The sequence below is a fragment of the Oryctolagus cuniculus genome, chromosome 8, assembly GCF_051225735.1.
Source record: "Oryctolagus cuniculus isolate XC-2025 breed Fujian yellow rabbit chromosome 8, ASM5122573v1, whole genome shotgun sequence".
In the NCBI taxonomy this organism is placed as follows: domain Eukaryota; kingdom Metazoa; phylum Chordata; class Mammalia; order Lagomorpha; family Leporidae; genus Oryctolagus; species Oryctolagus cuniculus.
In genome coordinates this window covers 76,304,348-76,330,858 of record NC_142874.1, presented here as the reverse complement: position 1 = coordinate 76,330,858, position 26,511 = coordinate 76,304,348, and the positions used below count along the sequence as shown (strand labels likewise).

Genomic DNA, 26,511 nt, shown 5'->3' with positions numbered 1-26,511 from the left:
ACACAAATGTACAGAATTTCTGTTTTGACTTGAAAGCAAAAGTCCCTGCTTCCCTTCAATGTGATGTGTGTCTCGTCCTCTAATGATGCTGTCACCCTGCTGCTTACCTGCAGTCATCCTTTGACCCTTGTGAAGAATCCACTTAGTGCAGCAGTGAGCAACCGCCTGAGGGCAGCCTGCTTAGAGAGCAACAGTGTGTTATTTCTCCGGGGAAAGGAGCTGAGGGAGAGCTCTTTGGGGTAATAGGAGCGATTCCGCGCTCCTACTTGCCCTGAAAGTCAATTCAAAGTAAAATGTTGCTTGCAACCAAGGTCCCATTATCGACCTTGTAATTTGAGTAAGGTGAACTGCATAAGAATCAAAGAGGAAAAACTGACCTGGTGTTTCAGTCCCTTCATAAATCTTGACAAACGTGGGTGCCTGAACATTTCCCTTTTTCAGTCCCACAAAACAGCCTCAGGAAAACCCATCAGCACCCAAGTACTGAGCGGGAACGCAGGGCTGGGGCAGACTCAGCCCCCTGGACACAGGCAGGGGTTGGGGTGCACGGCAGAGCCGTGGGGGGAGAAGAGAAGTGGGGACGTGGACCCTCCAGATGAAGACAGAGCTTTGCCTCGGGGCGTGCGGGGAGGTGAGGGAGGACAGGAAATGCAGTGCCTGAGTGCAGGCGGTAGGGCAGGCGGGCTGGTACGTTCCGTTTCACGGCGCCCCTCCCAGAGGCCATTTCTCCATTTCTCAGCGGGATAAAGTGGTGCGCAGGGCTGAGTGGTGGGAGCCTCTGCACCTCCGACTTCACTTGAGCCCGGGGCCCTGGACTGACCAAACGTGGGTCCCCGAACTGTTGTCGGGGATACTGAGGTTACTTTGTGGAGGGGGTGGGGTCCCCAGGCTCTCATCCAATCTCGGTGGCCGCTCTCGCTATTTGCACACATTACGCTCCTATTTTGGGCTGCGCCGCAGACCTGGTGAAAGTGATTATGGTAATAAGCCGGTCTCCAGCAAGGGGCGCTCCCTCCGCAGCCAGAGCGGCTGGGCGGGCGGAGTCCAACCGGTGCTCGCACTCACACGTGGCCAGTCCGAAGGCTATTTAAGGCTTGCAGGCACGGGGCCGCGGAGAAGCTTCAGATAGCTGCGGCTCGGCCTTTTCGATCTTGTGGTCCCCTGGTGCCGCGCTCTCCTGGTCTGTTGGCCTGCCTGCCTCCAGAGGAGTCCAGGTGGGAAGCAAGCCGGCGTGCAGGAAGACAACGAATCAACGTGGAAAAAAGGCCAAGTGGCGAGGATGCAACAGGTCCGCGCTCCGCGGCGGGGCGAGCGGCAGACCCTCACCGGCTGTCCCTCGGACCCCGAGCTGCCGCTCCCGGGGACCTCGGAGGAGGGGCCCGGTGGATTTCCTTTCGGCTTTCACGCTGTGGCCACCCAGTCCCCCGACGCAGGGTGCTTTTCACGCCTTTCTGGGATGGGGAAGGAAGGTGGAGGATGCTCCTCGCCCGTCCCTTTGGACTCTAAGGCACGCCCAGGTCCCTCTTCGCGCCTGCCTCCGCGCCGCCAGTTAGTTGCGAGGCCACCTATACTGAACTGTGGAGGACTCGGCCCGTGTTTTCCTTTTGCGATGATTGGAGGAAGTCGAGGGGGGAAGGTGAAACCGAGGCAGCCGGCCCCGCACAATGAGGGAAAGAAGCACACACTGAAGGAGGAGGCCAGGAGCCTCTCCGGGCAGCGCTGCGCTGGGCCGGTACCCCAGTGCAGGTCTCTGGCGGCCCTCCAGTCAGTGGTGGCCGTCCTGCCTTGTCTGCACCTCGGGTGCAAACTAAGAACTTCCAGGCTCGCATCGCTGCACCGGAATCCGCCAAAGGGACCAGGATTAGTTCAAGAAAGGTGCCATAGAAAGTGGAGCGCCTTCTGGCTCAGATGTCAGAGGCAGAGGTTTTTTGAACGTGAGTATGATCTTGCAAAGGCGTCATTCTGTGCGCGACCAGGCGCTACCCTCGCTGTGTGCTTGGCTGTGTGCGCAGGGTTAGGTGTCCATCTGCGCTCATTGGAGCTTGTGTTTGCACATCCCTTGATAAGACAGCCTCTGTGTCATCTTCACTCACTCTGCCTTAGTGTTTGCTAAACATTTGTGGAGGTCTAAAAGAGGCAACAGGTTCTAGTTTTGTAGTCTAATGTGATTCGTTACAAATTGTACAAAGACTATTCCTTGTCTAGATAACATCTGTGATAGCCTTCACGTGTTAACAAGTTTAAGATTCTAGGTGTTAGTGATTAGAACAATTTTGCCATTGAACTTTTTCGTAATAAGGGCTTAAACTTTTTTTAGCTTCATTTTTTGGTGAAGGATGCATAGCCAGAGGTACTCATGAGTTCAGAATCATTGCAGTTGAGAGTTGAAAGGAACCTATGTTGTGATTAAGGATGGCTTTAGAGGTAGATTTTTGGCAGTGGTTGCTGCATATCCTAATACAGTTAACCTTCATGTTTAAAGTACTGGCTGTTCCTGATAAGCTACAGCTTACCTGGAGCTGCAGCGTGTTAGTGCCAGGTTTGTGCAATGAGTATGTATGCTTGAGACAAGGGAGAGGGTGTTAATGGTTGAAGAATAGGGGAAAATGTTAGAAATATCCAGCAATCCTGACACCATGTCAATGGCTGTTTTCTTTTTTGAGATCCTGGGTGCTGTTAGCTTTTGACCCAAGTCCAAGTGCACATGTAAATGTTGTCCAGGCTATGAAATGTTGGTAAATTGGACATGTGACCAGAGAGTACCTAATTCTGTCAAATGATTCATAATATTTCTGTTCCTACAGAAATCCTACGGACATATGGCTAAAGGAATTGCGAGAAAAGCACCTTCAGAATGCAACTGCCCAGCAGGTAAATGGATCTTACTTAATAAGGTTTTCTCTATAGCAGAGCATTTTATAACAAAGGTCTGTGTCCATCAGGTCTAGCTGTAACAAAAGTAAAGAAAGAATGCAGACTGAACTTTAATAAAATCAACATGTCTCAGACAAAAGGATGACAAATAGAGCCTCAAATGTTATTTTAATAATGTGCTAAGATTGTTACGGTAAAGCAAAGGAGACAAATTACCAACAGGAAAAACATAGTCAAGATGATGTATATAAAGCCATTTGATCATAAATTAAAATGTATTCATTGATTTTTGCTAACTTATTTTAATGTCTGCAGTAAAAAGGACCTGCATGCTTTGGTGGCTAATGTTGTACATTAGGTGTGGGTTTCTTTTCTGTTCTGATGGGCATTTGAGTGTGTTAGGAAACCACTTTTTTGGGGCACATTTTCTATTCCAGCAAAAAGATTTTCTATCCTACAATTAAAGGTAAGGACTAAAAGGAAAAAGATTTTTTTAATTGGGAGCTTCTCCTTATTAATCATTGCAGCACAGTGGCTTCTCAGAAAATGTTGTGTGTTGACCATTTTTTTTCTGTGCCACTTTGGGGAACTATGTTAGTGACAGCATAAGAGAAAGAAGACATGCATCAATAAATAAAACCCATGAAATCTTTGTTCAGAGACCTCTGAGGCTTGGTGGTTATCTGTCAATGGTACATTGGAATATGGCTATAAGGATAAAACCTTGGAATCTGGCCATTGGGGTCAATTGATAAAATCCTTCAAATCTCTCACAGGATGTCTTGGGATGTTCATTTCAGACAAGCATTGTAGTACATTTATGAACAATTTAGTTTTATTAGACACAAAGTGTTTCTTTAATGTTCAAGAACATAATAGCTATTCATATAGTCACAAATTATATGATGTTGCTTTAGTAAATGACAGACCACATATTCCATGGAACAGTAAGATATTTCCTAGTGACGTTGTAGCCATCCTTGCTTGTGTAAGCATACTTTGAAGTTCTCCCAACAATGCTTAACAAAATTCTCAGAATATATTCCCGTCATTAAGCCATGCATGGCTGGGCCTGGAAAGGCTAGTTTACGTGTTTTTTCATGTTTTGCAGTTGTCTTATTTCTTAACTTGTTTAGACATAGCTATACCAAGCACAAGGTTTAGGAATTTTAATTGACAACCCCGTGTTGTACATCATAATTTTTTGCTATTTTACATCAGTTTTAGTCACAATGGAATTCGACTTTTTTTTGACCGGCAGAATTGGACAGTGAGAGAGAGACAGAGAGAAAGGTCTTCCTTCCGTTGGTTCACCCCTCAAATGGCCACTATGGCCGGCGCGCTGAGCCAATCCAAAGCCAGGACCCAGGTGCTTCCTCCTGGTCTCCCATATAGGTGCAGGGCCCAAGGAATTGGGCCATCCTCCACTGTCTTCCTGGGCCACAGCAGAGAGCTGGACTGGAAGAGGAGCAACCGGGACAGAATCTGGTGCCCCAACAGGGACTAGAACCCTGGGGTGCTGGCGCTGCAGGCGGAGGATTAGCCTAGTGAGCTGCGGCGCAGGCCAGAATTGGACTTTTTAAATGAAGTTTTTGACGCAGAAGACCTACACATCAGACAATAGAAAACAGAGTGAGCATATGACATTGTAGGTTTCTTTCTTAGTTGCTTATAAATTGTGAAAGAAGTAGATGATCAAGGAAGATACTTTACTGGTGCACGAAGCCTCATCAGCCTGTAGGGACTAATTAAATTCCCAGGACAGTTGGTAGAGAACTTCACTAATCACACAAATTTAGAGTTCAGTATTTTTGAATACAGTACTTCTGCTAGCTTTGTGAAAAGTAGCTAGTGTTTAATTACTATGATTCTAAGTGAACTTGGTATAAAGTAGAATAATGCTCTGAAAAGACATAGCTGTTGCATAATGTTTGTTAGACTACTTACTGAAGTCTAACTTGTAATGTGGAAGAAAACTGTTACATTTAGACTTTACACTATCTTAGACTGTTTTGGACTATTTTTCATCTCCTCATGTTAACTTGAGTGATGGATTTCTTGGCTTTTTGTGTTGGCTTTCACTAGCACCTGCTCTATTTCCTTGCCACAACTAAAGTGTCACATTGCATCAGGGCTTATCTGGTAACTTGGGAGGTAACATTTGGAAGGTGTGTATTCCATGACACAGAATCAAACAGGTTTTTTGCTGACAAACCTCTATTACAGAAACATTTCCTTTGGCCTCTAGAATTATCAGACATCATGAAAATAAAGGCATTGCATTGAAATTAGTATCCTGGGGAAAATCTGTTATTTTGCATTATGGTCAATGAGGTATTAGAGAATGAATAGCTGGCTAAGAGGAATAGAAAGGAGATAAACACTTCCCACCTGGTTTGGCTGCAACTCTGGTTTGTAGTGACCAAGAGTTGTCATTTAGACGTCTGTAGGGCAGAGACAGGTCTGTGACCTTAGCTCAGTTCAGGTGGGCACATGAGCACCCCTTGAAGTTGACACTCTTGTTCACAGTCTTCACCACAGAGCCGGAGTCTGAAGAAATAGCACTGTTTTGCTTTCATTCATTATAATTGATTTGGATAGAAGTTGGTTCCAATGAAGTTCATCCAGGTAAACTATCAGGAAATAACAGACTTAATAAAAATCTACATAGGAAGGGAGCTGTGCTGCAGAGGGATGAGAAAGACAACTTAGTGAATAGATTCTGATTATAGGAGTTACACTCTCTAATCTTCCCAACCTCCCAGAGGGTGAGGAACGGGCGATATTTCACAGATGAGGAAGTCTGTCATCAGAGGAAGAGATACTAAAGACAAGGTCAGGATTCATACCCGTATGTAACAAACGCAAAAGCCCAAAGCCTGATGGAGAATATAGGGTGAGCATCTAGGTTTTTGGAGCTGGGTAATTCTAGATTGGATTTCTGTATCTGCCACTAACTGTGTGCCATCTTGGTTGAACTACTGAATTTCACTATGTTCCAGTTTTATCTGCAAAAATGGCTAATAGGATGATCATTACTAAGACATTCTAGCATGTTAGTGGCTATTCATCAGATAACAATTGATCTGTGTGCTATTTCATTCAAATCTGGTTCACATAGACAAATAGTATAGATGGGGAAACTGGGGGGGGGGTGTGTGTTCTAGAACTTGTTCAAAATCCAGTGGTTGCCAATTAGTGGCAGGTTTTGAACTAAAACACTATGCCTAGTAAAATTAAAATCTGTAGCTCATTTGTGCAGATAATCATACATGTCAATATCTCTTACTTCTATCTCAGTTAAATTTGGTTCTTTTTCTCTTTTTTATTTTTTTCAACCCCTTCAATCCAAGTCCCAGGACTGGTCATGGAAAATGTGGGTATAGACTCTGTCACTCCTTCGATACCGAGAAGAAATTTGGTTCTTTATAGATATTTTGGTTAGCCTCTAAATGATCTTTACTGAAATTGCATGGGAAATTTTAAGAGTTGATTTTATTTATTTGACAGACAGTGTCACATAGAGAGGTAGGTAGAGAGGTAGAGATACCTTCCACCTGCTGGTTCACTCCCCAGATGGCTACAATGGCCAGAGCTGAGCCAGGAGCATCCTCTGGGTCTCCCAGATGGATGCAGGGGGCCCAAGCACTTGTACCATCCTCTACTGCTTTCCCGGGCCATGGCAGAGAGCTGGATTGGAAGTAGAGCAACCGAGACTCAAACCAGTATCCGTATGGGATGCTGGTGCTGCAGCCCAGGATGTTAACCTGCTGCACCACAGAGCTGGCCCCTGTGTGGGAAATTGTGTGACCTTTTAAGTAAACCATGATTGAAGTAGCATGGGGATAGTAAAGAATACCTTTACAGTTTTTGTAGGAGATGTTTACAAAAGAAGTAGTTCAAATATTCACCTGATTTTCAGACTTTTAGCAGGTTTTAGCAGCTTTTTTGGAATATGTTTTTAAATATTAACCCATTTTACATAAACCTATAGTTGGGCAACTGTCACCACAACCTAGTTTTGAATCATCTGTGTCACCCCTCATAATTCACACTTTATTTTTTTAATGTGCCCAGGAAAAGGTCTACTTTAAAATGAATCTGCTTTCAGGAAACCCATAAAAATAGAAGTACTGTATAGCAGAATACTTGGTTTAGCAGTAGCTGCCCCATGGAAATTGCATTGGCATTGGTGGTTTGGCTTATGTAAAAAATTGACTCTCACATGAAACAGTAAAATGACACTCTGCTATGGCTGTAGAATTCTGTTTTGGCTTCTGTTCTTGCAGTCCTACATTAAGTATGCATAAACCAGGCATATTTCCGGAAGAGTTTTTGTTACAACGGATACAGAATGCTGGGAACCAGGCACCAAACCAAATGGAGTTTAAACAACAAAGCTTGCTGTATCACACTTAGGAGTCATGTTGCTGTCCAGGGTACCTGATGTAAGACCCTCTGTTGTGTAATGGACAGAGAATAGAAATGAAACTAAAGAATCCAATATTCTGATCCTGGCTTTGTCATTCACTTGTCATACAATCTTGGGCAGGCCATTTCCAAGAATGACTTTCAGAGATACTAGCTTCATATCACCAGAAAAGGAGTGATATACAATAATGATCTTGTAGCACATTTGTCAATTTTCCCATTGATCTGAAGAACCTACCATATGCCCAATACTTTAATATAGATACTAGGAAAGTGCTGATGTTCAAGGCCAACTTGGTATCTGCACTGGTGGTGCTTCATATCAATGAGGATGGATGATTTTTTTTAATTGCAGGAATTTACAGGTGTGACAAGTACCGCTTAGAACAATAGTATAACTTTACACTTTGTAAACAGTTTTCACTTTGTAAACAGTATGGATATTTTTCTCTTCTATGGGTGGAAAAAGACAAATGTATAATTCTCTTAAAATTCATAGTAGAGGAAAGTCTGGCTTTATGAATGATGTTTCTACTTTTTACTTGTTGAGCTATTTATTTAGTAGAGCATTAAGCCCATGACTATAAAGTAAATTAAAACTGTCACAAAAATTAAGAAAGAGGAGTAGGGAATGGCAGTGTCCTTCTTAGAATTGTATGTATGAACGACATGCATCCTGTTATCTTTGTATTAATTGTGAAATTTTTAAAATGTAACAACAAGGAATAAAAAGCTGACTTTCATAGTCTCTTGGCTTTTGACTTTGCAAGAATTTATGGGTAGATAAAGGTAGGCTGAGACTTGGTCTACATGTAGTGGTACCCCAGCTGGAAAAAAAATGACATCTGTTATGGAGAAGGGTGTTGTAGATAGGAAAGATCTCCTGAAAACAGTGAGATTTAGGTTGATTTACTGGGGTATAAAATGGGACCATTAGACCTGGCTCCCATACATTGTGTGTTAACTATTTTTAGCACAGCTATTTCATCTACTTGCATAGTTTAGAGAAAAAGTCACTCTAGAGAACTTGAGAGATTCCTGTATGCCTCTGAGTCTAGGCAAATGATTGTATACAAGGTACAAGTTAATATAGGCAAGCAGAAGTACCTCTCATTTATAATGTGAGTGGTACAGCCCCTGGGGATGGATTTTTGTGAAATCTTCTCAGTTTGGGGTGGAAATCATTGTTAACAATAGCTTTTTTCAAGATTTTGCACTCCATTCTCTTGTTTAAGAAAAACCTTTAAATTAACTTGCTGGTGTGCATTTATCACAGAAAGCCTACATTTCTTCCTATTATGTTTTTTCCTTTGCTGCACCATTTTTGCATAACAGATTACAAAGTGTATCAAGAAAGGGGATAATAATGTGTAGATTTTCTGTTACATAAGGTAAGGAATAATCAAACAGTTGGCAGAAGGAAGACAAATTAAAAAACACTTTTTAAAATGAGAAAGCAGGCATTTCTCTTGTGAGGTAAAACACTACGAATGTGACATCCTAGTACCTCCTAGCATGCGAGTTAAATCCTAGTAACTCCCAATGAGCACAGCCATTTGGATGAACCAGTTAGGTGATCCAGTACTTACTGCTGGCAAAATGTCCCGTTGTTGAACAAACTGAAGACAAATTGCCTCTTGAAGGAGTATCCTTATTTCTTAGGTCTTCTTACTGTAAGTTATTAAGGAACCAATTATCGAGTTACACTCTTCTCTCTCTTAACCTAATAGTTTTGATCTTCCCAGAGCTGGAAATTATTTAAGAGGAAGCTATAAAATCTGCAGTGTTAGATTCTTTAGCTCATTTGAAGAATGTTTAGGTACAAGTAGCCTCTTGGGGTCATAATAAACTGCTGTGCTTCTAATTTCTATGTAACTGAGTAATATCAATTACGATTTTTTTTTAAAGGCAATGGGGCAGGGATTTGGTGAGGCAGTTGGAATGTCATTTGGGATGCCTGCATCCAACATCAGAGCCTGGGTTTGAGTACTGACCCCTTGCCTTCTAATAAAGCCTCCTGCTAATGTACACCATGCAAAGCAGTAGATGGTGGCCTAAGTGCTTGGTTCTCTGCCCCTTCGTGTGAGACTTGGATTAGGTTCCAGGCTCCTGGCTTTTCCTTGGTCCTGCCCAAGGAATTGTGGATATTTGGAGAGTGAACCAGCTGATGCAAGATAGCTGAGTGAAGCACCTTCTGTAATTGTCTTTTAGGACACAAACAGAATGAGGCAGCAAGTGTCCAAGATGTTGAGCTTTGGTGAACAATGTAAGTTTCTTCATTATGAATTCTTTTACTGTGGACTTCAAGGTATACAAAGTGACTTTTCTCTTTTACCTAGTTGCTTATCTGCTGAGAGAAGTCAGTTATTAGTAAAGCAGCAAAGGTAGGAAAGGAGACCAAGCAATAAAGACTTAAGGAATAATCAGTGGCAATGAAAGCTACTGTAAACTATTATATGTCACTAGCAAACTGTATCCCCCAAATTTACCTGCTAGACACTACAGATACACTACCAGTTTCCCAGGCATTTAGGTAGCAAGCCTGACAGTGTGCCTCAGCATTGCTATGTATGTTAGGCATCTGGAAGTTTTTAAAATTATTTTTACCTTTATTCTTAAATATTTTGCATAATTTTTGAGACAAAGTTGCAGACAGAGGCAGAAACAGAAACATCTTTCACCCTCTGGTTTACTCCCCAAATAGCTGCAACAGCTTGAGCTGGGCTGATCTGAAGACAGGAGCCAGGAGCATCTTTTGGGTCTCCATGCAGGTCCAAGCACTTGGACCATCTTCCACTCCTTTCCCAGACTGTAAGCAGAGATCTGGATAGAAGAGGGGCAGTCAGGACAAACTGGTGCCCATATGGGATGCTGGTGCTGCAGGCGGAGACTTAGCCTGCTATGCTACAGAGCTTGCCTCTATTTTTATTTATTTTCTCAAGGTGAACAAATTCCATGTACTTCATACAGATTTAGGAGCAAACAGTGCTTCTCACCCTACCCTCCCTTCCACTCTGGCTTCCACATCCACCCTCCTCCTTCTTTCCTATTCACTCTTTGAATTTTTTTTAAACTTTTCAACTTTTATTTAATAAATATAAATTTCCAAAGTACAGCTTTAGGAATACCATGGCTTTCCCCCCAACCCTATAACTTCCCCCACCCCCGCAACCCTCCCATCTCCTGCTCCCTCCCCCATTCCATTCACATCAAGATTCATTTTCAATTATCTTTATATGCTAAATTGATCTTCTGTACATATTAAGTAAAGATTTCAACAGTTTGCACCCACACAGAAACACAATGTGAACAATACTGTTTGAGTACTAGTTATAGCATTAATTCACATTGTACAACATATTAAGGGCAGAGATTCTACATGAGGAGTAAGTGCACAGTGACTCCTGTTGTTGACTTAACAATTGACACTCTTGTTTATGGCATCAGCAATCACCCTAGCTCTTGTCATGAGTTGCCAAGGCTATGGAAGCCTTTTGAGTTCGCCAACTCCAATCTTGTTTAGACAAGGTCATAGTCAAAGTGGACGTTCTCTCCTCCCTTCAGAGAAAAGCACCTCCTTCTTTGATGACCCGTTCTTTCCACTGGGATCACACTTGCAGAGATCTTTGATTTAGGTTTTTTTTTCCAGAGTGTCTTGGCTTTCCATGCCTGAAATGCTCTCATGGGCTCTTCAGGCAAATCTGAATGCCTTAAGGGCTGATTTTGAGGCTAGAGTGCTATTTAGGACATCTGCCATTCTATGAGTCTGCTGTGTATCCTGTTTCCCATGTTGGATAGTTCTCTCCTTTTTAATTCTATCAGATAGTATTAGCAGACACTAGTCTTGTTTATGTGATCCCTTTGACTCTTAGTCCTATCATTATGATCAATTATGAACAGAAATTGATCACTTGGATTACTGAGATGGCATTGGTACATGCCACCTTGATGGGATTGAATTGGAATCCCCTGGAACATTTATAACTCTACCATTTGGGGCAAGTCCGACTGAGCATGTGCCAAACTGTACATCTCCTCCCTTATTCCCACTCATATTTAACAGGGAACACTTTTCAGTTAAATTTAAACACCTAAGAATAATTGTGTGTTGATTACAGAGTTCAACCAATAGTATTTAGTAGAACAAAAGAAAAATACTACAAGGGATAAAGTATTAAGTTGTTCATCAACAGTCAAGGCATGGGCTGATCAAGTAACTGTTTCAGAAAGAATCCATTTCACTTCAACAGGTTTCCTTTTTGGTGCTCGGTTAGTTGTCACTTATCAGGGAGAACATAGGATATTTGTCCCTTTGGGACTGGCTTATTTCACTCAGCATGATGTTTTCCAGATTCCTCCATTTTGTTGCAAATGACCGGATTTCATTTTTTTTTTACTGCTGTATAGTATTCTATAGAGTACACATCCCATAATTACTTTATCCAGTCTACCATTGATGGGCATTTAGGTTGATTCCAGGTCTTAGCTATTGTGAATTGAGCTGCAGTAAACATTGAGGTGCAGACTGCTCTTTTATTTGCCAATTTAATTTCCTTTGGGTAAATTCCAAGGAGTGGGATGGCTGGGTTGAATGGTAGGGTTATATTCAGGTTTCTGAGGAATCTCCAGACTGACTTCCATAGTGGCTTGACCAGTTTGCATTCCCAACTACAGTGGGTTAGTGTCCCTTTTTCCCCACATCCTCGCCAGCATCTGTTGTTGGTAGATTTCTGTATGTGAGCCATTCTAACCGGGGTGAGGTGAAACCTCATTGTGGTTTTGATTTGCATTTCCCTGATTGCTAATGACCTTGAACATTTTTTCATGTGCCTGTTGGCCATTTGGATTTCCTCTTTTAAAAAATGTCTATTGAGGTCCTTGGCCCATCTCTTAAGTGGGTTGTTGGTTTTGTTTTTGTGGAGTTTCTTGATCTCTTTGTAGATTCTGGTTATTAACCCTTTATCTGTTGCATAGTTTGCAAATATTTTTCCCTTTCTGTTGGTTGCCTCTTCCCTTTCCTGACTGTTTCTTTTGCAGTACAGAAACTTCTCAATTTGATGCAATCCCAAATGTTAATTTTGACTTTGCCTGTGCCGCTGGGGTCTTTTCCAAGAAGTCTTTGCCTGTGCCTATATCTTGCAGGGTTTCTCCAATGTTCTCTAATAATTTGGTGGTGTCGAGTCATAGTTTTAGATCTTTAATCCATGTTGAGTAGATTTTTGTGTAAGGTGAAAGGTAGGGGTCTTGCTTCATGCTTCTGCACATGGAAATCCAGTTTTCCCAGTACCATTTATTGAATAGACTGTCCTTGCTCCAGTAATTGGTTTTAGATCCTTGATTGAATATAAATTGGCTGTAGATGTTGGAACTGATTTCTGGTGTTTCAATTCTGTTCCATTGGTCTATCCATCTGTTTCTGTACCAGTACCATGCTGTTTTGATTACAACTGCCCTGTAGTATGTCCTGAAATGTTGTATTGTAATGCCTCCATCTTTGTTTTTGTTGTACAAGATTGCTTTAGCTATTCGAGGTCTCCTGTGTCTCCATATGAATTTCAGCATCAATTTTTGCAGATCTGAGAAGAATGTCTCTGGTATTTTGATTGGTATTGCATTGAATCTATAAATTGTGTTTGGGAGAATGGACATTTTGATGATGTTAATTCTTCCAATCCATGAGCATGGAAGATTTTTCCATTTTTTGGTATCCTCTTCTATTTCTTTCTTTAAGGTTTTGTAATTCTCATCGTAGAGATCTTTGACATCCTTGGTTAAATTTACTCCAAGGTATTTGAATGTTTTTGTAGCTATTGTGAATGGGATTGATCTTAGCAGTTCTTTCTCAGCCATGGCATTGCTTGTGTATACAAAGGCTGTTGATTTTTGTGCATTGATTTTATATCCTGCTACTTTGCGGTTGTTTGACTTCTTCCTTCCCAATTGAAGTCTTCATTTCATTTTGGTTTTTCTTCAATGTCTCAATTTCATGTTCTACTAAATTCTTCATTTCATTTTGATTCTTCCTTAAGATTTCATTTTCATGAGAGAGATTTTCTGTCCTGTTCTATATGGATTTCTGTATTTCATGCATTTGTTTTTGACAACTTCTTAATGTTTTTGTCATAAATATTTTGAACTCCGTAGCTTGCATTTCTTCTATCTCATCATCTTCATATTTTGTATTGGAGTGTCATGTTCATTTGGGAGCATCATGATGTTTTCCTTGTCTTGTTTTCTTGGTTTTTCCTTTGTGGTTTGGCATTGTGGAGATATTCTTAAGTTTCTTCTTCTTTCTTTTTTGCTGTGGTGGCTTTTCTCATTATACTATGACTCTAGGTTAAGTGGACGGTCTGCTTTTGGTGAATCTCTAGAGGCCTGTGGTGGGTGTGGCCAGAGAGCTCTGCTCAGTTTTTCAAGGTTAAGATGACACACCCAGGTTTGGCATGGTAAATCTTCTCTCCCTCTTTTTTTTTTTTTTTCAGAAGGGAAGTAATTACGCTCAGCTGAGCTCTTCTCCTTGCTGGCAATCAGTGACTGAGCGCTATCCCCAGTGGGTATAGTATTCATTTGCTCTGTCCCAAGGACCACACAAAGGATCTGTTCAGTCCTCAGTGTAAGCTCAGATTCCCCAGTGATGTCTCTCACTGGGTAGCCAAGGCTACGGAGTTTGTGCTGTCTCACAATGAGACTACTCCCATCTCCGCCACACCGTGAATTCTCCCACACTCCTGTTATTTCTCCCCACCAGAGTCGGGTTTTTCTGCTTTGTTGAGGGCGGGCACAGCCCCAAGCTGGTGCAGCTGTTAGCTGTTACATATATCCAAAATGGTGCCTGCTCTGTTTGGCTCTATTTGCCATTTGGGAGGTGAACCAATGAAAAAAGGAAGACCTTTTGCTCTGTCTGTCTCTCTCTCTCTACTGTCTAACTCTGCCTGTCAAAAAAAAAAAAAAAAAAAAAACCTGTTTTTAGATTTTACCCTGTTCTCTGAATACTTCCCTTTCAGTTTCAGTGGAAAGAATCCTAGGGGCCGGTGCTGTGGCCTATCAGGTAAGGTGGCCACTTGCAGCACCTGCATCGCATATGGACACCAGTTTGAGACCTGGCTGCTCCACTTCTGATCCAGCTCTCTGCTATGGCCTGAGAAAGCAGTTGAAGATGGCCCAAGTCCCTGGGCCCCTGAACCCATGTGGGAGACCTCGAAGAAGCTCCTGGCTCCAGCTGTTGTGGCCCTCTGGGGAGTGAACCAGCAGATGGAAGACCTCCTCCTCCTCTTCCTCCTCTCCATCCTCTCCATCTCTCCCCCTCCCTCCCTCCCTCCCTGTAACTGCTTTCAAATAAATCTTATAGAATAAGAGCAAGACTCTTCTTTAAAAGTGAGAAAAAATGTTAAATGATATGTTCTAAGAAGATTGCCTATCATTAAATTTGAACCTTTTACTCCCCAGATGGCTGCAACATCCAGGGCTGGGCCAGCCAAAGCCAAGAGCTTCATCTGGGTCTCCCATGTTAGAAGGAGATGGTCAAGTACTTTTCTCAGGGCCTCAGCAGGGCGTTGGATCAGAAGTGGGACTGCCAGGACTTGAACTGACATCCATATGGGATGCTGGCATCACTGTTGGCTTAACTGCTATGCCACAATGCCACCTCCAAGGTTTTTTAATGAGCCAAAATGGAAGTCTAAACTAAAATGCTCATTTCTAAACTCAAAAACTTAAAAATAAAAGTATTGTGTTGAAATTCCAGATTCCTTTGGATATGGTTCAGCTCAGGAAATCATGGCCAAGGAAGGCTTCTGGCATAGGGGTTAAGACACTGGGATGTATGTAGCGCACATCCAGGGTGCCTGGTTTGAGTTCAGGCAGTGCTTCTGATTCCAGCTTCACGCTAAATGTTTAGGATGGGAGGCAGCAAGTGATGGCTCAATTACTTGGGTCCCTGCCACTCCCATTATAAATGTGGCTTGAATTCAAAACTCTTGGCTTCAGACTGGCCCAGCTCTGGCCATTATAGGCATTTGGGGGAGTGAGCTACTGATAGAATGCTCCTTTCTCTCTGTCACTTTGCTTTTCAAATACAATAAAAATAAGTGGATAAACCTTTTGTCAAAAATCCTTTGCATTCAACTCCTGTTTATGTGTAAATCCACTGTAGTTAGAAACTGCATATATTAGTATAATTATATTGCAATTAATTTCTTTAGACAGTTCTTAATATTATGGAGATAGTATAACAATTTAAATCATAATTTTCTCATTAGAATACACTGTCATGTACAAAATGATATTTGCATATGCTTAAAATGTGTATATGCACTAACTTCATATTCTTGATTTCAAGTTAATGATTGCAAATTAGAAATAATTCTGATTTTAGGTCTGGCTGTTTCTGGAATGGAAACTTTTGTCTTAGTCTGTTGCATAAAGACTCTGTAGCCATTCTGCATATCCTGTTTGAAAGGGATAAAACTTCCTTTAAAATTCCAGAAACATTGCTTTCTTGATTAACTGAAGGCAAAATCTTAATTTGATGCTTAACCGACTTCTACTTTTTGATACCTCAGAGAATAGACAATCTAGTCTTATGTGCAAATGATGTTAGTTGAGCATCATCATATGGTGCTTTTCCCTCTGGAGGTAAGTTTTTTGTTACAAACATGTGGAGATACCTCCTGAATTCAGGTATGGAATCTAAAATCATAAGACAAAGTGGGGCTATGTGGCTCTGGGATTATGTTTCTCTGAGGCACCAAACTAGGCTTAATGATAAGTGGACTACTGAAAAGTCAAAAGATGCTCTTTTATCAAAGTAGACATGATTGTGATAATTCACCTAGAGATTCAGTTTTGAAACTTTCATTTTGCTAGCTAAGATCATAAACCAAATTGTGAAATTGCCTAAAATATGTAAGAGACCACACGAGCTAGGCATTTGGTGTAGTGATTGGGATGCCACTTAGAACAGCACCTGCTATCAGAGTGGCTGGGCTGGGTCCTGGCCCTGCTTCCAATTTCAGCTTCCTGTTGGTGCATACCCTGGGAGGTAGAGGTGAGTGCTCTAGTAATTATATCCATGTCACCCATGCTGGAGACCCCAGTGAGCTCCTGGCTTCAGCCTGGTGCAGCCCCAACCACTGTAGGGATTTGAGGAGTCAGCTAGCAGCAGGAAGACTGATGTTTGTGTTTTTCCCTTTGAAATAAAATGAAAAAAGTAAAAAAAAAATCACCCTAGAAAAAAGCATCTCCAGACAGCCCACATACATAGAAGAACCCATTAGAAAAACAAGTTTTTAGAATTCTTTATATCCATTTATAGAAACATGCTCCCAAGATAAATTTTGAATAGATGAACAGATAATATGACTAATCTGTATGAAAATTAGTAAGAAAATGTTGACCTAGGTTAAGAATCTGGAATCATTTCACTAGTCAAGGTAGGCTCACTGTAATTTCCCCAAATACAGGTTAAGATTTTGATTTATCTGAAAGAGAGAATGATTATCTCTCCCTTCCACTGGCATACTTCTCAAATGCTTACCACATCCAGGGCTAGACCAACCCAAAGCCAGGATCTTAGAACTCCATCTGGGTCTCCCAACTGGGTAAGGACCCAAGTTATTTAGTGGGTTGGAACCTGCTGACACGTAGGCAGATGCAGAGAAAGTGTTTGACAAAAATACAACAGCCTTTCATGAAGAAAATTCTAAACAAATTGGGTTTAGAGGGAACATTGCCCTATACAATCAAGGCAATTTATTTCCAACCAGTGGTCAGTGTCCTGCTGAATGGGGAAAATTAAAAGCATTTCCACTGAGTTTGAGAACCACACAAGGATGCCCACTCCCACCATTGCTATTCAATATAGTCCTGGAAATGTTAGCCAGAGTCTTTAGGAAAGAAAAAGAAATCAAAGTGATACAAATTGGGAAGGAGGAAGTCAAACTATCCCTATTTGCAGATGACAGGATTCTATATATAGAGGATCTAAAATCCTCCACCAAGGCACTACTGGAACTCACAGAAGAGCTTGATAAAGTCGTCAGATACAGAATCAATTTCCAAAAATCAACAGCCTTTTTATACAGAAACAATGCCATAGCTGAGAAAGATCTTCTAAGATCAATCCCATTCAAGGGACATATGTTCATATGTTCTCCCTGATAAGTGACAACTAACCGAGCACCGAAAAGGAAACCTGTTGAAGTGAAATGGACACTTCGAGAAACAGTTCCTTGATCAGCCCTTGCCTTGACTGTTGATGAACAACTTAATACTTTATATCCCTTGTGGTATTTTTCTTTTGTTCTACTAAATACTATTGGTTGAACTTGTAATAAACACACAATTATTCTTAGGTGTTTAAATTTAACTGAAAAGTGATCCCTATTAAATATAACAGTGAGGAATAAGAGAGGGAGAAGATGTACAATTTGGGACATGCTCAGTCAGACTTGCCCCAAATGGTAGAGTTAGAAACATACCAGAGGTTTCCAATTCAATCCCATCAAGGTGGCATGTACCAATGCCATCTCACTAGTCCCAGTGAACAATTTCTCTTCACAACTAATCATAATGATAGGACTAAGAGCCAAAGGAATCACACAAACAAGACTAGTGTCTGCAAATACTAATTGATAGAATTAAAAAGGGAGAGAACGATCCAACATGGGAAGTGAGATACACAGCAGACTCATAGAATGGCAGATGTCCTAAACAGCACTCTGGCCTCAGAATCAGCCCTTAAGGCATTTGGATCTTGCTGAAGTGCCCATGAGAGTATCTTAGGCATGGAAAGCCAAGACACTCTGGGAAAAAAAAATATGAAAGATCTCTGCAATTGTGATCCCAGTGGAAAGAACAGGTCATCAGAGAAGGAGGTACCTTTCTCTGAAGGGAGGAGAGAACTTCCACTCTGACTATGGCCTTGTCTAAATATGATCAGAGTCAGTGAACTCAAAAGGCTTCCATAGCCTTGGCAACTCATGAAAAGAGCTAGGGTGATTACGGATGCCATAAACAAGAGTGTCAATTTGTTGGGTCAACAACAGGAGTCACTGTGCACTTCCTCCTCATGTAGGATCTCTGTCCTTAATGTGCTGTACATTGTGATTTAATGCTATAACTAGTACTCAAACAGTATTGTTCACTTTGTGTTTCTGTGTGGGAGCAAACTGTTGAAATCTTTACTTAATATATGCTAAACTGATCTTCTGTATACAGAGAGAATTGAAAATGAATCTTGATGTGAATGGAAGGGGAAAAGGGAGTGGGAGAGGGGAGGGTTACAGTTGGGAAGGAATATGGGGAGGGAAAAGCCATTGTAATCCATAAGCTGTACCTCAGAAATTTATATTCATTAATTAAAAGTTAAAAAATCCCATTCACAATAGCTACAAAATATATCAAATACCTAAGAATAAATTTAATGAAGGAAGTATGTCAAAGATCTCTATGATGAGAATTACAAAACATTAAAGAAATAGAGGAAGATACAAAAAAAAAGGAAAAATCTTCCATGAATCTGAATAGGAAAAATAAATATCATCAAAATATCCATATTGCCCGAAGAAATTTACAGAATCAATGCAGTACCAATGAGAATACCAAGGATATTCTTTTTTAAAATTTTTTAACTTTTATTTAATGAATATAAATTTCCAAAGTACAGCTTATGGATTACAATGGCTTCCCCCCATAACGTCCCTCCCACCCGCAACCCTCCCTTTTCCCACTCCCTCTCCCCTTCCATTCACATCAAGATTCATTTTCGATTATATACAGAAGATCAGTTTAGCATACATTAAGATTTCAACAGTTTTCTCCCACACAGAAACATAAAGTGAAAAATACTGTTTGAGTACTAGTTATAGCATTAAATCTCAATGTACAGCACATTAAGGACAGAGATCCTACATGAGGAGGAAGTGCACAGTGACTCCTGTTGTTGACTTAACAAATTGACACTCTTGTTTGTGGCATCAGCAATCACCCTAGGCTCTTGTCATGAGCTGCCAAGGCTATGGAAGCCCCCTGAGTTCACTGACTCTGATCATATTTAGACAAGGCCATGGTCAAAGTGGAAGTTCTCTCCTCCCTTCAGAGAAAGGTACCTCCTTCTTTGGCCCATTCTTTCCACTGGGATCTCACACGCGGAGATCTTTCATTTAGGTTTTCTTTTTTTTTTTTTTTTCCCAGAGTGTCTTCGCTTTCCATGCCAGAAATAAAAGTTTAAAAAAAAAGCTTTAGTAACGTTACAATCATGAGTTTAGCAACAATAAAAAGCAGTAAAGAACAATATAATGTAAGTAATGCCACAGACATAAAAAGATTTTAAAAAAAACTACTTTAAAGCATTTAGAACTAATATTTATTTGAAATAACCTTGGCAGCTCATGACAAGAGCCTAGGGTGATTACTGATGCCATAAACAAGAGTGTCAAGAGAATCAAAAATGAATCTAGATGTGAATGGAAGGGGAGAGGGAGTGGGAAAGGGGAGGGTTGCGAGTGGGAGGGACGTTATGGGGGGGAAGCCATTGTAATCCATAAGCTGTACTTTGGAAATTTATATTCATTAAATAAAAGTTTAAAAATAAAAAAAAAACAAATTGACACTCTTGTTTATGTCATCAGTAATCAACCTAGGCTCTTGTCATGAGCTGCCAAGGCTATGGAAGCCCACCTTGATGGGATTGAATTGGAATCCCCTGGTATGTTTCTAAATCTACCGTTTGAGGTAAGTCAGCTTGAGCATGTCCCGAATATGTGTGCAACACATCTTTAAGCATCTTTTGCAGGGCTGGATGAGTGGCAACAAATTCTTTCAATTTCTGTTTGCTATGAAAAGTCTTTATTTCACTTTCATTCACAAATGATAGCTTTGCAGGATATAATATTCTGGGCTGGCAGTTTTTCTCTCTTAGTACCTGTGCTGTATCTCGCCATTCCCTCCTAGCTTGTAGGGTTTCTGATGAGAAGTCAGCTGTGAGTCTGATTGGAGATCCTCTGAGAGTAATCTGACGTTTCTCTCTTGCACATTTTAGGATCTTTTCTTTATGTTTCACTGTGGAGAGTTTAATTACAACGTGTCATGGTGAGGATCTCTTTTGGTCGTGTTTATTAGGGGTTCTGTGAGCTTCCTGTACTAGGATTTCTCTGTCCTTCTCCAAACCTGGGAAATTTTCTGCTAATATCTCACTAAAAAGGCCTTCTAATCCTTTCTCCCTCTCCATGCCTTCAGGAACTCCTAGAGCCCGAATGTTGGGTTTTTTAATAGTATCCTGAAGATTCCTGACAATATTTTTTAGATTTCTAATTTCCTCTTCTTTTCTTTGGTCTGACTGTATCCTTTCCTGTTCTCTGCCTTCTAAGTCTGAGATTCTCTCTTCTGCTTCACCCATTCTGTTTGTAAGGCTCTCTATTGTATTTTTCATTTGATCTATTGAATTCTTCACTTCATTATGATTTCTCGTCACTATCACAGTTTCCTGTTGTACTAGTTGTTTCATTTCATTTTGATTCCTCCTTAATATTTCATTTTCACGAGAGAGATTTTCTATCTTGTCCATTAAGGATTTCTGTAGTTCAAGAATTTGTTTTTAAGAACTTCTTAATGTTCTTATCAATTTTTTGAGATCTGCTTCTTGCATTTCTTCTATCTCATCATCTTCATAATCTTGAATTGGGGTATCTTTTTCATTTGGGGCATCATAGTGACTTTCTTGTTTTTATTACCTCAGTTTTTGCATTTGTTATTTGGCATATTGGAGATATTTGGTTTCTTCACTGTGGTGATTTTTCTTGTTATACTATGACTCTAGATTAAGTGGGCTGTCTGTCTTTTATGGAGCCTTAGAGGCTTGAGATGGGTGTGGCCTGAGAGCTCTGTTTAGTGTGCTAAAAGTGGCACTCCCAGGTTAGGCGTGGTAGATCTCTCTCTCTCTCTTTCTTTCTTTTTTTGATTCAAACGGGAAGTAATTCCACACAGCTGAATGAAGTTGGAGGTAGTTAGCAGGCAAATGATATACCCACAGGAGCCAGAGATTGGAAGCTCTTTCCCAAGGACCACACAGGGAATCTGTTCTGCCCTCAGAGTGGGCTCAAATTCTCCTTCAGTCTCCCACTGGGTTGCCAAAGTTACAGAATTGTAGTGTCTCTGGAGAGCACTCACGTGAATTCTGTGAGTTCTATCCCCCACTGTCTCTTTTTTCATAGTCTCAGTTCAGTAGCACCACAAATTCACTAGGTCCTAATCTCCTGTTAATTTGCCCCGCCCAGAGTCAGGTTTTTCTGCTAGGCTCAGGGCCCGTGCAGACCTGAGGTCACTCTGCTTATGACATATGTCCAAGATGGCACCTGCTCTTTGTCTTGCTAGCCTTTGAGAGGTGAGCGGAGAGAGAGAAACCCATGTCCGTATCGGTCACTTTTTTTTTTTCTTCTCTCTCTCTTCTAGTTAGCCTGGTGAACTTTTCCCCCCGGGGTCGTTCCCTCTAGTCTCCTCTTTCCGCTTGCCTATCAGTGTCTCTCGGGCTATTGAGGTTCGGCTCACCTCACGTTCCAGCGCTGGTGTGTTGAGTCTGCCGCTAGTGTCCCGAACTGTGGGCTCCCATGCTCTCCACGCAGGTCCACTGTGAATCACTCATTCCAGAAGAGTTTTTTCTGATGTTTCCTCCCCTACTCTTCCTTGAACCTGCAGTATCTCCACTTTTATTAAACTGTCTCTCCCCGGACTATCAGTGTGCTCCCTTCCTATTCCACCATCTTGCCTGCCCCAGATAATCTGACTTTCGGATATTCTTAGATAAAGAAAAATTATGTTGAAAGTTCATATGGAAACACAGGAGACACCAGATAGCTAAAAAATCTTATACAACAAAAGCAAATCCAGAGGCATCACAATACCAGATTTCAAGAAGTCCTACAAGGAATTTATAATTATAACAGCCTGGTACAGGTATAGGTACCAAAACAGATGCACAAACCAATAGAACAGAATAGAAACATGAGAAATCAATCCTAGCATATACAGGTAACTTATATTTGACAAAGGAGCTAAAATCAATCCCTAGAGCAAGGACTGTCTCTTCAAGGAATGGTGCTGGGAAAACTGGATTTCAGTATGTAGAAGTATGAAGCAAGACCCCTACCTTACATAGTACACAAAAATCCACTCAAAATGGATTAAAGACTTTACTCTCTGACCCAATACCATCAAATTGTTAGAGAAAAGTAGGGAAACTCTGCAAGACATTGGCATAAGCAAAGACTTCTTGGAAAAAAACCCCAGAGGCACGAGTATTCAAAGCCAATATTCACAAATAGGATTATATCAAATTTAGAAGCTTCTGTACTGCAAAAGAAAGTAGGAGAGTGAAGAGGCAACTGACAGAATGGGGGAAATTATTTGCAAACTATTCAACAGATAGCAATTAACAACCAGAATGTATAAAGAAATCAAGAAACTCAACAACAACAAACAACTCAGTGAAGAAAGGGGCAAAGGACGTAAATGGATATTTTCCAAAGAGAAAATCAAATGGCCAACAGACCTATAAAAAACTGCTCAGGATAACTAGCTGTCAGAGAAATTCAAATCAAAACCACAATGAAGTTTCACCTCACACTGGTTAGAATGGCTTTCATACAGAAATCAACAAACAACAAATGGTGATGAGGATGTCGGGGAAAATGTACCCTAATCCACTGTTAGTGGGCATGTAAACTGGTAAAGCCACTATGGAAGACAGTATGGAGATACCTCAGAACTCTAAATGTAGACCTACCATATGACCCAGCCTTCCTATTCCTGGGAATTTACCCAAAGGAAATGAAATCAGCATATGAAATATTTATCTGCACCCTCATCTGCAACTCAATTCCCAATAGCTAAAACACAGAATCAACCCAAATTCCTGTCAACTGAAGACTGGATAAAGAAATTATGGGATATGTTCACTATGGAATACTACACAGTGGTAAAAAAAAATCATTTACAAAAAAATGGTTGAATCTGGAAAACATAATACTTAATGAAATAAGGCAGTCCCAAAGGGACAAATACCACTCATTCTCTCTGACCCATGATAACTAATACAGCACCTAAAAGGCAATTTGTAGAAGTGAAATTGACACTTTGAGAAGCAATGACTTGAACAACCTTTGTCTTGACTGTTGAGAAACATTTGTTGAACTCTATGCACATACGGTTAACTATGTTAATAGATCTCAGTGAAAAATAAGAGTGGGAATAAGAGAGGGATGAGGAAGAGCAGTTGGGAGTGTAAGTGAGAGACTGGGCACAGTGGGGAGAATCACCATATTCCTAAAGTTGTAATTATGAAGTTTGTAAAGCTGTATAATTCTGCATATATCCCTATGGACTTCTAAGGGTACAGTTAAAGTTACCATGGGACCTCAAATCCTCTTAAGCCGAGTGGTAAACATACTGTCTTCAGTGTTTAAGTGATCCTATGGATAGGATTAGGTGTCTGGTAATAATAATAATAGAATTAAGAGGGAGTGAATGCTCCAACATGAGAAGCAGTACACCCAGCAGACATAGAATGACAATTGCTTTAAGTAGCACTCTGACTTCAGAATCAGCCTTTAAAGCATTTGGATGTGGCTGATGAGCCAATGAAAGTATTTCAGGCATGGAAAGCCAAGCCAATGTGGCAAAAAAATGTCCTACATGAAGGACCTCCATGGGTGAGACCCCGTGGAAAGAAGAGGTCATCAAAGAAAGAGGTACTTTTTTTCTGAAGGAGGAAAGAACTTCCACTTTGCTTAAAGCCTTACCTAAATACTGATGGAGATTGCAGATTCAAAAGGCTGCCCTAGCCTTGGCAGCTTATGTCAAGAACTTCAGGTGATCACTGACATCATTCATAAGAGTGTTAACTGTTAAACTAACAACAGGAATCACTGTGTAGTAACTTCACATGCAGGTCCTCTGTCCTCAGAATTGTATTATTATTATGTCATAGTGCTCACAAAAGATTTATCATTTTTGGGTTTTTCTTTAAGTTCATAATGGAATGACATTGAAAAGTCTTTGACTGTTGAGGAACATGATTTTTTTGTTTTGTTTTGTTTTGTTTTCCCATGCAAATTATTGAACTCTTTACTTAGTATTCAGTTGGTCATGTTAATCGAAAATGGATGTTAGTGGAGAATGCGATTGAGAATGGGAGAGGGAGGAGGAAAAGGAAAGTTGGTAGCATAAGAAGAATCACTATATTCCTAATGTTGCACTTATGAAATGCATGAAGTCTGCATTCCTTAAATAAATGGTTTCTTTGGGGAGAAAATAAAATTAAAAAATTTATTTTGTGCTATTTCGTGTTATTTCTATGTAGGTGATTGGCTTTAGTTCTATCTACCCATCATTTTGTTATTGTTTAATGATTGGCCCTCTCAGTTAGCCCATGAGTATTTTTCTGTCTCTGAGGATGCCACACTTCCACTTCCAAAATGCTAGAAAAGGTCACCATTGTTTATACTATATAAAATCTGTTATCTTTCATAAGATTTCAGACATATATCCAGAACCCTGTCATGCGAGATTAGAATAGCTCAGATTGAAGTGTGTTCCTGAGAGTTCCCTTCTCAATTCAAGATGTCCATTACTTAGGCAGACAAAATAGTATCTGAGCGAGCAGGCAAATCTTGCAAATATCTCAGACAAAAGCAAAAAGTTAGTAAAATCGAAGTGTTTGAGATTTATTGGATGCTATTGAACAGTGAAACATACCGGTCTTAGGAGTTCCTGAAGGTATGAAATACATTATAACACCCATTTAGTCAAATACTAGCAGATGTCTTCCCTAATTTGGACAAAGACAGGGATATACAAGCACAGAAAGCATATAGAACTCCTCATTGACATGATTAGCAAATGTCTTTACTAGGACATATTGTAGTCAAACTTCCAAGAGTAAAACATGAAAGATGCTAAAATATGCAGGAGACAATGCCAGATTACCTTCAGAGGATCTCCAATTAGACTGACAGCTGACATCTCATTAGAAACCCTATGGACTAGAAGAGAATGGAGAGAAATAGTCCTAAAAGAACAAAACTGTCAACATGCAATACTGTATCCAGCAAAGCTCTCATTTATAAATGAAGGTGATATAAAGACCTTCCAAAACAAATTCAAAGAATTTGTTACCACTCATGCAGCCTTACAAAGGATGCTTAAGAATGAGTTACCCACAGAAATGGAGACAGTCTCCATCATGAAAGAATGGGAAGGCAAAAAATCTAGTAAAAGCACAAAGGAAATCCAAAATATAAACAAGGACTGCGTATGGAAAAATGGCTTGACCAAATCTACTTATCAATAGTAACCTTGAAGGTTGATGCCTTAAATTTTCCAATTAAATGATATAGACAGGCTATATGTAAACAAGATATAAACAAGACCCATTTATTTGCTGCCTGCAAGACACACTTCACCCACAAAGACACAGACTCAAAATGATAGCATGGACTACCATTTTCCATCCTAACAGAAAGCGAAAATGAGCAGGAGTAGGCATCCTAAGGTAAGACAAAATAGACTTTAACACACAAACTCTTAAAGAGATGAAGAATGGCATTATGTGATGATTAAGGGATCAATTCAACAGGAAGTTGAAACTGTAAGAAATATATTTGGGGCCAGCGCTGTGGCTCAACAGGCTAATCCTCCACCTAGCAGCACCGGCACACCAGGTTCTAGTCCCAGTTGGGGCGCCAGATTCTGTCCCGGTTGCCCCTCTTCCAGGCCAGCTCTCTGCTGTGGCCAGGGAGTGCAGTGGAGGATGGCCCAAGTGCTTGGGCCCTGCACCCCATGGGAGACCAGGATAAGCACCTGGCTCCTGGCTTCGGATCAGCATGGTGCGCCAGCTGCAGTGGCCATTGGAGGGTGAACCAACGGCAAAAGGAAGACCTTTCTCTCTGTCTCTTTCTCTCACTGTCCACTCTGCCTGTCCAAATAAATAAATAAATAAAAATAAAAAATAAAAAAAGAAATATACTTGGACCGAATTCATGGGGCCAGTCCATTCAAAACAAGTGTTAATGGATCAATGAGACAGGCTCTAGTACCATAATATTGGGGAGGATGTCAACACCTCACTTTATTTTTTTTAACTTTTATTTAATGAATATAAATATCCAAAGTACAGCTTATGGATTACAATGGCTTCCCCCCCACCATAACGTC

The 26,511-nt window shown here is 40.8% G+C and overlaps 1 protein-coding gene across 13 annotated transcripts in view; it reads left to right on the top strand.

Annotated features, from left to right (window-relative positions):
- The first annotated feature begins 718 nt into the window (after positions 1-718).
- LOC103350842 (uncharacterized) overlaps positions 719-26,511 on the top strand; it is a 35,969-nt gene continuing 10,176 nt past the window's right edge. For 2 of the 13 annotated variants that reach the window (XM_070047674.2, XM_089302581.1), the window contains exons 1-2: positions 734-1,934; positions 2,805-2,871. In XM_070047674.2, the coding sequence (XP_069903775.2) occupies positions 1,280-1,934; positions 2,805-2,827 (678 nt within the window). In that variant the 5' untranslated portion in view covers positions 734-1,279 and the 3' untranslated portion in view covers positions 2,828-2,871. The other 11 variants (XR_016212024.1, XR_016212029.1, XR_016212027.1 and 8 more) reach the window with 11 other exon arrangements.